General features: G+C 31.9%; 1 protein-coding gene across 4 annotated transcripts in view; it reads left to right on the forward strand.

Moving 5' to 3' along the window:
- The window catches only part of jvl (javelin-like), a 53,822-nt gene extending 48,474 nt beyond the window's left edge, over positions 1-5,348 (forward strand). For 3 of the 4 annotated variants that reach the window (XM_089225686.1, XM_089225685.1, XM_089225687.1), the window contains one exon: positions 3,160-5,348. In XM_089225686.1, coding sequence (XP_089081812.1) covers positions 3,160-3,459 — 300 coding nt within the window. In that variant the 3' untranslated portion in view covers positions 3,460-5,348. The remainder of the gene's footprint in view (positions 1-3,159) is intronic. The other variant, XR_016191398.1, reaches the window with a different exon arrangement.
- Positions 5,349-12,649: the final 7,301 nt, after the last annotated feature.

The following is a 12,649-nucleotide window of genomic DNA, read 5'->3' on the forward strand; positions in this document are numbered from 1 at the left end:
AAAAATATGAAAAAAATTCTTATTATAAAATATGTTTTTATATTTAAATTTTAAATTGTATTATGTCAGTATATTATCCAGTTTGTATTAGGTAAGGCCATGCCCTTAGTGGCCTGACCCATAGTTTCATATATGGTCAGTTGACAATTTTAGACCATAATTATTTATATTCCATAAAATACCTATAAACGATGACCTTAAAATTAAAATACGGACACTTTAAAAACAAGATATAGAAATGTGATCTTTAGCTCGTTATAAAGTGGCAACCCATTTTTTCAAGCATCATCAAATAGATGAATACTTTTTTTAAATGAGTTTTCAGCATAATTAATATTACATATTATTATTATCTTTGTTTTAAAAATAATTTTGAAGTAATAAAATATTTTAATTAATATATTTATGATAATATATTTTACTTTTTTGATGTCACATGCTGATATAAACTCTCGAGTTTGGATTAAAATAACGACGAACTAAAATAACGAGTACAATAAAGTTCAGGTTAGAAGTAACCATATTCCTCGATTTTTGATAAAAATCTCATGGTTTCTAACTCTTTATAAATCTGTTGCGCTAACGTTTCAATAGTAAAAATATTATTAATTTTTATCGTACTCGTAGGGCAGTTCAAATGCGTTTTAAAATTGTCTAACACGCGCACACATATTACATATAGATATAAGTAAATACACTCGCCTTGCATGGAAATAAAACGTGTAATATGTTCTACAGTATACAGCGCAAAACAATTATCAAAATGATCTATCGTTGTTGGAAACCGCGCGTGCGGCTCGTCGTGTATTTAATGGATGAACGCGATATAATATGCTGCAGTGATGGCTGAGCAGTGTGCTTGTGTTATGCTTGCGTGCGCTTCCACATAGGTACTAACCTCAGAAAAATATGAATTTACTTCCTCTGAAACTTTAACGGATTTCCGCATACGCCTGCAGTACGTCTCTAATCTCGTCGTTTACATCGCACAACGATGCGCACCACATATTATTATAAATACAATAATATCAGCTGAATACATTCAGCTGGTGTGTTTAACGTTTTACTCCGATCGTAATATTTTTGAAAAACGTTTTTATGTGCCCGTCTGTTAAATAAATGTCGAGTACCATACCTACCTAAATGTATATCGCCCTTGACTAAACTGAAAAAATTTAAATTCTTTTCTTCGCACCCCTATATATTACCCCCGAGACGGCCCATTTGCGTTTAGTGTGTACTTGCAGCGTAAATGTTTAAAAAGTAGTTGTATTATCGATTTTCTTATTTGTGTAGTGTTTCACACAAAGGTACACGAAACGCGTAAATCTAGGCATATAAAGATATGTGCGTAATAAATATTACTCACCTTTATTTACGCAGCGTTTATCAGTATAATATATAGATGGATGAAGAGGACGGGTGAAGAGACGAACACTCCGCGCTATATGAGATATGTCCATTATACATAAATATATATCGAATTTCGCATTTGAGTGCAGTTTAAAAATATACCTACTTATTATGATAATATTATATCCAATCTCCACATTTTAAGCCGTCGTGCGTTACTTCCATCGTATGCAGGGCTTCGTTTAGTTTTTTCGCGATAAATCGACCCTAACGTTGCATTATGTGCAACAAATATAACGCGGGAAGGATTAAATATTTTCTGTACGGTGCATTACGACACACAGATCGGACGCATAGAATGATGTTTCTGTATAAGATTTCCCCCGAAGATGTGACGAGATTAGCCAGCCTGTAAAAATGTACTTCGGATTTTTTCGACCATGTTATATTTACATATAACATAATATTATTATTGTATATAGTGATGTAATGTGATATCTTATAATAATGTAGGGTACGATTTTGGTATTTTTTTTCCAATCAAAAGCATTCGCTCGCGTGCGCACACGCAAATATGCATGCGATACGAGTAAAAATGATTAAACGACAAAATAAATAAAATCTCTCCTCGAAACGTAATACATGAAACCGTCAAAAAAAGAAAATCGCATTGCTCTCGCGCATTAACGTTCGTCGCAATCGATTACACGTAATGTATATATAGTATACCTGCAATAGCTCGCATAGTGATGTTATATTTCTAGTATACTGTAACATGGTATAATAAATTGTAAAATAATGACAAATAGAGATGGTTTACGTACACCCGAAATTGGCCGACTCACTTCTATATATAGGTACTACCTATATAGGTGTTAAAATGTACAGAGTTATCCTACCTGTTCGATACCATTCGCATAATATAATGTTTTACAGCCGGCTATAAACTTTTAAACTTGCACATATATAGTTGCATAACTAAATGTCTAAATTGCCTAGTAATCTTAATAATATAGTATGACTTAATTATTGATAGTGGGTATAAAATTTTTACGTACGTAACCCTAAAATAAACATTATTACAGAAAAATGAAAATTCTCTAAATCGTGCTCTAAAAGTGCTGCAGCAGTATAAAACGAGGTTTAAAAAATTTATTAAATAAGTAACTTGTACAACATTTCCTAAGCGTTAACTATCGCGTGAAAAGACTTCCGCCGTGCAATCGTGTACTTTAGTAGGTGTATCCAATCCGAAGCCGATCGCTTTTATGCTCGCCTTGACTTCATTGCCGACCTAGTGATTCTATTTTCCTATTACTAAATTAATTTTTTTCATATTGCATGTACTATTATGTAATATTTATTGATGTATATATTATACATCACCTATTGGGCTATTAGCTTATTAATATTAATACGTAGTCAAATCGGTCAACATCAGGCTTAATAAACGAGTGATACATCCTTAAAACTTTAGTGGCCACAAGTATAGCTTGTATTATAATATACACGAGTCAATAATAATTCTATTATATTTAATATAGTTGATGTTTCAATGAAATAAAAAAAAATATTTTTGTATGTTTTACATTTGTTGTTATTGCATATTATAAATCATAGTCCTTTACATGTGACGCTTATATTACTATTGGTCTTTGGGTTTTGATGTTTTTCTTGTATGCCTATCAAAAATCTAACAATAACGCTTCACTTGCATGTATAACAATAATAATGACAAACGTAATATCCAAAATGAACGATTGCGGTGCTCGATATTTACGAATTTTTCTCCCTGTTTGCACACAGCCCGCCGCCAAGAAACTGTTCCGGCGCCGTAACCTCGTGCGGCAGAGCCGTTGTTTGATGGAAGCCTGTAAGAAACCGGTCCTGCCGGCCGTCGACGAAGTACAAGAGCCACCGGACGACTCCACGGCCGCAAGACTTCGCGACTTGGACGACGGGGCCGACCACGATGACGACGAATTTTTCTTCGACAGCATCGAAAGCAGTCTGGCCACGAGCGCGTGTAGCTCCCGACCACCGCCACCCGAATGCGACTCTATCGATCTGTCGCAACCCGACTCGTCGTTGACGGCCACGTCTTGATTGACCGTCGGCGGTTTTCCGTCATAATATTTATATTACTTACTATCATTATAATATTATACTTAAAGTCATACGGACACTTTGCATACGACGAGATGGGAAAGAAGAAATGTTTTATTTTGCCATTTTTTTTTTTTTTTTTTTGTTACCCTCTCGTCTTTACCGCATAGACATTATGACGTACATCGTCGTCATCCTATGTATTATATAACGTAACACACATATCATCATCATCATCATCTTAATCATTATCAACGACAATAACAACAACACCACCATCTAATCCTTTTCACGGCCTCGTCACGTCTGTATATTTAGGTATATCTACATAATATTATATATACTATACAGCACTTCCCAAGACGATATTTTGGACTTGACGATGATTATATTGCCATACCACACGCGCATAATATATAATATTATGTAATAAACACGTACACGATGTTGTCATTACGAGTATAATATATATATTTATAATATGTATTATTAATTTTTAAGTGTTACAATGTTTAAAATCAATTTTTGACGATAAATCATTCGTTTGCCATCCTTACACTATTATTTGTCTATATATATATTTATACGATTATCAATGTAAATTTTTAATTTTTTTAAACCAATTTTTATTTTTTGGTTTTATTGATGCGTTGAGCAATGAATAAAACTGTCTTTTAGTACGTTTAGCCTGTCGCGTCTAGATGCCGCCGTGCTGTTTCACTTTTTGAAACTACGGTAAACCATACCTTATGATACAGGACCGTCAACGTGAAAAGCCTGTAAAAACACCTTTCTGGTTTATTAGCTATAATTTAAAAAACATTTTTCAGAAAATCTGGTCCAAAGAAAATATACTATATAATATTATAATATAACATTGTCGTAATACTTTTTGTTTAATTACATTTGTGGTGCTCATACGGTTGGAGAAATTGAAATATAATGCAATATATTATTATTATACAATACGCATGTACAACAATACTGCAAGGTACCCATATAATATTATTATGTAATCGGAAAAAAATTAACGTACTTACCTATTTTTTTTTTCTGTCAGCGTCTCTAGTTCTCTACATTCCAGACATAAACATATTGCATATTATTATTTTTATTATTATTATTTTCCATAAATCGTATTTATATATTATATACATTTAGACTGATTATTGCGTAGTAATTGTATAATCTGAATTCCAACCCCGACATTTTTCCCGATAGTCGATCTTCTCTCCCCCCGCGCCATCGAGAATTGATTATACGTTTTCTAACACATTTGTTTTTAAACCCGTGGGTTTGTTTCCATTGCTAACTTTACACGGAAAAATGTGTTCTAATTTATCGCTTACACGCATAGAGAAAAAAAATTCAACGTATAAATCCACAGTAATGGGGTCATGTATCTCCTGCATTCACTTTAAATATATATATATAACCATCCTTAATCTCCCTACCGCCCTTTTTTCCAATACAAAATTTTATTATATATTTAAGTTTAATGAATAAAAACAAAGCTCACTGATGATATAATACTTTATAGAATAAATATATTTATATGTATAAGTGTCACATTTATTATTATTATTATTTTTTTTTTTAAAAACATTAAATTATTATTATTATTATTGCGTAATTTTGTATAACCACAGAAAAAATATTTATTTTTAAAAAAGAAATTTATACATAAAATATATTATAATTATTGTTATTGTACCTATATATATATAAATGTGTTATTAATGTTGTAAATGAATTTTTTTCTTCTCTTTTTTTATGTAGTGTTATTATAGACGATATTTTTGTGTAAAAAAAACTATAAATACACATGGGTTATAAAACAGATGTATGTTTCGAAAAGAACTGTACAATAAACTCGTGATCTTAGTCAATATTGTGAAGCTTTATTTTTCTCCGTCGTGTTCTTTATAATAATTCTTATAACATAACAATATTATATTGTGCGTATATAACTGTGTAATATGTGTTATATGTATATTATTATATTGTATCATGTGAGTATAAGATTTGAGTCCCGAGTTCGTGACTACATAGTATATATATTACTTTATTTACTATATGTATATTGTACTGACAACATATTATATAATATACTTAACGGTTGTAGGTATTTCGAAAATAAAGGAATTTCCCTATGAAATCGATATGACAGACGAATAAAATTTGTGGGCCTGCATTACGTTATTGCAGCTGTCACTCGCTGGCCACGCGACAGACACGGAGTCATCTATCCGCCTACTTATAAGTTATACGATTTGCGGTCCAGTGTTAGTGAACTGATCTATGTTATTATTTAATCTGAAATAATGGCCGATCCCCCGTCGGAAAGGTTGAAAAAAATAAATAACGTCGCGTCGGGGGGTAAGATATAATTGTGACCGACTTACGGGGTGCGTGAAAAATTTATTATTTATTTAATGTGCGGACCATACTAAATCACGTTTGTGGGACCATTAGCTCCACAGCAATATATATATATATATATATATATATATATATATATATATATATATATTTTCGATTCTATAAAGTAAATGATGTTCAGCGATTTGCCACCCGGCGTCATCTATAATAACGATGGTTCAACTAATTTAATTATTATACTCGAATCTGGTTTCGCGATTGGCGCATTCACTGCAGCTACATCGTTATACGATCAAGTCGCACTGTGGTTGGACGTTACTTTTTGGTATCGGATAATAACCAAGTTGCAACCTAGTATACCAAGATTTGACAACAGCTCAACTGTTTTAAAGCTTAATTCAAATGAAGCTACGTCATGCGTCATGCCAATATGTGTCATATTCTATGGCGCGATAACTATAATATGGTCACAACTGGTAGCCATATTGATTTGAAATTTTAGCTGTAGTCAATTCTTGGTACCTATACATAATGGTTCAATGGGGGTTTACAACTCACCTTGTCGTATTCTGCAGCATATTCAATAAATGGTCACGTGTGGCCAACGGGCGGTACACGTTTTCACCAAAAGTCGACATTCCCTTTTCCACCGATACCCGTTTCCACTAAAAATGTACTTTTCCCTTTTCCGCCAAATGAGATATGACCACGTGTCCACGCTAAAAAAAACAGATAGATTATGATTAGTTGTAAATTTGAAAAGTTGAAAAGTCACGTGGACGAGACAAATATATAGTAATATAAATAACAATAAAAAGTAAATATCGTGTTCCGGTATAACGTCGTAAGATTGTCAATTATTGAATACACACTCATCGTCTTTTATAATATTATATTATATTAAACAGTTATCGTACTTATCATATCACCTTACGTCCTTACTTAACTTTACCATATTTCCCTCATTTTATTATATACCTACAATATATTACTAATTATTACATAAATGCTATTATATCATCATATTGTATCAGAAATTCAGAAGATAAGACAGCAGTATAATATAACATATTGTATACCAATAACCCATTATTTAAGAATCTAAGTTAGTTGTGACACGGAATTTATATTTTATTTTGTTCATTAATATTGATTGCAGCGGACCACAAAAATTGAGCTGAGAGCCGAATGCGGGCCGCGTGTTTGACAATTTGACTGTCTTACATTATCTTATTACATATTTGGTGGAAAAGGGAAATGTACAATTTTGGTGGAAATGTGTTACGCCCTGGCCAACATTTTTTCGCCCATGTTCTAAATATACAAAATTCGTCACGGTAAGTTGTGAACCCCCCCCCCTCCCTCTTTGATCTGTTTTCAATTCTCTGTATACTCGGTTGCATCTATTCGTTAGATAGTAGTCCAGGCCCAATTTTTTTTTAAATTTCTGACTGCACACTTAATTTTACTGCTTTAAACTAAAATTGTATGCACTATATATACAGCATATCAGAGTGGCAGATGGAGAGAGATTTTGATGGAAGCGATGATCCAGAATGGACCGCCAAACTGATAAAGAAGAAGAAGGTATATATGTATATAAGTATATAAGTATTATAATTTAACAATGCAATCAAATCAAATAACAAAATTCAGGAAATAGGTACTCATATTTTTTAGTAGCTGGCATGTAATTTTTGTTTTGTATACCGTAGTGCACACACGTTCAAATCATAATGCACACTTGTGCATTCGTGGTGCACAATGCGCATTGTGTATCGCGGTGCACATAAAAATAGGACCTGGTTGGTACATAATACTACATATTATAATGATACCGAAAAAGTAATATCCAATTTGATCGACACGACAAACGACATTGGTGTACCTATTATATGGATCCGGCTTAAACCATTATGGTAACCAGGAACCAGCTAGTTAATAACCACATTTACCACGCCCCAGCAGGTTAGGTAGGTGACACGACGTAGCTGTGATTCCGGCTATATTTGTTTTTCGAACGTTAGCGAATTCGTCCGGTCCGAGGGGAAAATGCAGCTACATCACGTTATTGGGTGTTATATTATTATGATCATTATTCTCACTAGTTGCAGTGAACCTGCGACGCCTTACACACAATGCAGCAGTGGCGTGGCAAAAACGAAACAATAATAATAAAAATCGAGGCCGCTGCATCAGTGGTGTACCGACCGTGTGTCCGGCCGCGGCTGCGTGATTGATTCGCCAAAGGTCAGCCGCGCGCGCAATCGAAATATTATAATAATATTATAATGTGTACTTTTATATTATTATTATTATTATTATATTACGCGCGGTGATTGTATATAGTTGTAGTAGTAGGACACTCCCTGCAGCGGTGTAAGTCATGTTATATATAGGTGTAGGCAATATATTGTATGCGTATAGGTCACGGATCTCAATAAACGTTTGGTACCTATATATGAGATAGGTGCCTGTAATGGGTATATATTAGTATTATATTATCATTCGCTATCGAGCGATCGAAAAACGTAATAATTATACGTACGCCGCACAATAATATTATTATTATGACGTTATGCTATAGCTATAAGTACAATAATATGCGAATGTTGTTCGATTAAATTTAAAAAATGTAACAAATAACTACCTATACCTGTTGATTCAATTATAGTAAGATATAGAACTCATTGTATTCAAAAAGTATTGGTATTTTTGAGAAATAAAATTTTACTCGATTTCAAGTCATTATACAATATAGGTAAAATGTTTTATTTTTTGCAATTGTATTTTTAAACATTTTGTTTTTTACTTTTTTGAATTACAACATACAGTTTTAATTTCAACTTTAAAAGCTATCTATTTCCTAAGTGTTTCCGAGAAATAAAAATCGAATTTAGGATTAAGTATTATAGTTTAGATGATCCTGAGATGAGTCGTGACGCGGAGTAATGGATCGACATTTTGTGGAGTAACTGCATATCACTACACTCCAATCTTCTAAACTTTAAATACGTTTAGCTCATGAACTAATCGTCCTAAATTCGATTTTCATGCATCGAAATACTTATAAAAATATATTCTATGTTCAATGTTGGAATATGAAATTAAAACTGAATTATGTCTTTTAAAAAAGTAAAAACTTGAAAATATAATTTAAAACGTTTTTAGCAAGGTTTTCGATGATAATGAATTTTTAGTATTTGGAAAAAAAGCCCGACTAAATGTTGGAAAGTAAAGCCCTGGAGAAAACTACTTTTAATTAGTATACTTTATTAGTAATACTTTTAATTCTTTAATATGAGTTAATTTTCAATGTCATATATACTAGACGTAATTTTTTTCTTTATAACTAATTAATTAAATACATAAATATAAACTTAAAGTATATCATAATAAATTAGGTGCATATAAATAAAAGCTATAATATATTATAGATTATAGTTATACGTTTTTCTTAACTTAGGTAGTTACTATATATTTTTAATATCCTATTGTCTATTTTTCAATCATATGTTTTTATTTCTATTTCATAATATGATGATTTTTAAATGCTTTAATTATAATATTATTTAAAATTATACATTTATATTTTATATGATAAACAATGCTTTTAAAAATATTTTAAGAAGCCCACGAGGTCTAAGTTTCCATTATTTTCTTCTTTCACACGCCTTTATCATAAAATGTTTATATTTATAGGACGTGAAAATTCCTCCCAAAAAAAGTATCCATACCTAATAAAAATAAATTGCAATACATAACTAAATTTTTATTTAAATTTTATACAAAACAACAAAATTAGTTGGCGTCAACAACTATACAAGTTACCTTATAATACGTGTTTCGATGTCGGGATGGTCATATTTCCACGTACGGTCTGTATACGCTTTATCAGGTTATTATCTATACGAGCGACGGAATAACAATAATAATAAATTAATAAAATTAACCCACGTTGTAAATTTACTATAAATGTATTGCTAAGCGTCCACCCGGACTTCAGAGACTTAAATATTGAAGAGGACGCATAATCTACTACTATAAATAAAAAGGGACACTCCGTCACCGCCACTTCAATTGCTGCATACTTGATTTATTTTTCTACGCTATTTATAATTTATTTATTTTACTATTATTTATTCTTCAAAAATGTAATGAGCCCCACTAAACATGTTTATGTTATATCATTGTTATTATTGATATCTATTATATATAATATATTCATAATTCATATACCTAAGTACCTATAATACATGTGTATGACTATTGACTATACATTGTATCCTTATATTATGTGCATCTGTATTCAAATTATGCTTGGTATTGTATATGAGTTTGCAACTTGTTATTATATAATATGTTTCTCTATATACTTAATTTCTTGTTTTTTGCAAGAAATTATAGTTATTATTATTGAATTGAGGGTGTACGCGGAAGAATGGAGCCCCTCTTTAAAAAAAAAAAAAACATCTACACAAATCATTTTTAATCATTTCCTATAGTCAATAAAACATTTCAAAATTCATAACACAATTTTCTTTTACACTTTTTCAATCCCCTTCTGTAATTGTTCACAATTTAAGCACTCTATATTTATATAAATTACCTGATTTACCTACGTTTGAGTAAGTCTTAGACTTAGAAACTATAATATACTGCAGGACCGATTATTGGAACTACATTTTGCACATCCATCCACCTTGAGATCTGGTAAGTGGTTATAGCTTTATTTTTCAACTTCTATAATGATTACTATAAGGCATGGCTTATATGTGAATGTCATTTTGGTCAACGAAAATCTAAAATATGTTTGTTTCTATAATATTAAATAGGCTTACCATTGATTGCAAAAAGATAATTGTGCGTGTGATTGTACCTATTATAAATTCGATAACTACCTATATAACTCGATCGATTTTGACGACAAATTCAGAGCTATATCAGTACGCAGTGCAACTTGTGCATCACCCACAAAATATCTCTTATGTTCAAATTATCGCAGTTAAAAATATCCTATTTACACAATATCCACATTCCCTATTAATATCATCCTTTATTTCATGTAATTCCATTTATTAATTCCCGTATAGGTAACTAAAAAATCATATTTTCATTTGTGATTACTTATTGCTATGGGTAAGCCATATACATTAACGTACTTTTATTCTGAGATTAATAACTAAGGTGACCATACGTCCCGTTTTGAACGGGACAGTCCCGTTTTTTAAATCTGTGTCCCGTTGTCCCCTGGGAAATCTTGGGGACACTAAAATGTCCCGTTTTCAAAAAGTAGACAAAAAAAATAATGAAAATAAATGTTCGTTGACGAAATATCGTTTTTATTATATCTTATTTCTTATGTGTGCGTGTGTGGTGTGTGTTTGACGTTATTGACCGTGAATGGCATCTAGATAAGATAACGAGACAACGGTAAAATATAAAAATAATTACTGTCGCGACGTATTAACACGAATTAATCTAATGTATTATATAATCGCTGTGATATCAGCACTAAAACAAAATTCCCAAAATATTTTCTATGAGTATTGACCTTATTGTTACTGTTACACTGTTACAGTATTAGTAGTATTAGTATTATAGTAACCGTCAACTGTTTTAGATGCTCTTGCTTATAATTATATTGTGTGGTACCTATTTTAAATCGTATAAGTATATTAAATAATATAACTATTAAATAAGTTGTACTGTGTTCTCGTACATTTATATATTCGAGATGCCGAAACGTAAGTGTATATTTAATAAAACTCTCCAAGAGAAATATCCATTTATAAAATTAAGAGGCATTTGCCCATCTGATGTACTGTGTGAAAAATGTTCGACACAATTTTCTGTATCACACGGGGGTGGGAGTGATGTAGAACAACATTTAAGATCTGAAAAACATAAAAATGCTGACCGTGCTGCAGCAGCAAGCCATCCTTTGCAGAGATATTTCAAAAATGTTAACACGCCAACTTCTAAAGATCTTGAAATTGCAGCAGCAGAAGGAGTTTGGGCTTACCATACCGTTCAAGAAAATCACAGCTTTCGATCAAATGATTGTGCGTCCAAACTAATCCAATCGTGTTTTGACTCGAAATTTAGATGCGCGCGTACAAAAACAGAGGCAATAATAAAAAACGTATTTGCGCCGAAAGCAATATCCGATTTGAAAAAGCACCTTACTACTGCTACTTGGGTATCTATTTCAACTGATGCATCAAATCACGGATCACAAAAAATGTTTCCTATTCTTGTACGATATTTTTTACCATATGACGGAGTGCAAGTCAAAATTTTGGAGTTTAAAGAGTTATTCGGCGAAAACTCAGATATTATTGTATCTTACGTTGCCGATGTGCTGAGAGAACACAATATTTTATCCAAAATTGTTGCTTTCTGCGGAGATAATACGAATTGCAACTTTGGCGGTTCAGAAAGAAAAGGAAAGAATAACGTGTTTGCAAAATTACATCAAATTACGGGTAGATCATTAATAGGAATTGGATGTGTCGCCCACGTGATTCACAACGCTATAAAATGTGCTACAGATTGCTTGCCATTTGATATAGAATGTATAATTGTTAAAATTTACTCGTTTTTCTACATTTACACGGTGCGAGAGGAAGCCTTAAAACAATTTTGCGAGGCAGCTGGAACTGAGTACCAGAAATTACTGGGCTATAGTAAAACCAGATGGCTCGCATTAATGCCGGCCATCGAAAGAGTTTTGCAGTTATATGTACCACTGAAAAAGTATTTCTTAAGTATAAAAAAATGTCCAACAGTTTTAAAAAATTTCTTC

This window comes from Diuraphis noxia, unplaced genomic scaffold (assembly GCF_037042655.1).
Source record: "Diuraphis noxia isolate RWA-SAM2 unplaced genomic scaffold, SU_Dnox_SAM2 contig0004, whole genome shotgun sequence".
Taxonomy (NCBI): domain Eukaryota; kingdom Metazoa; phylum Arthropoda; class Insecta; order Hemiptera; family Aphididae; genus Diuraphis; species Diuraphis noxia.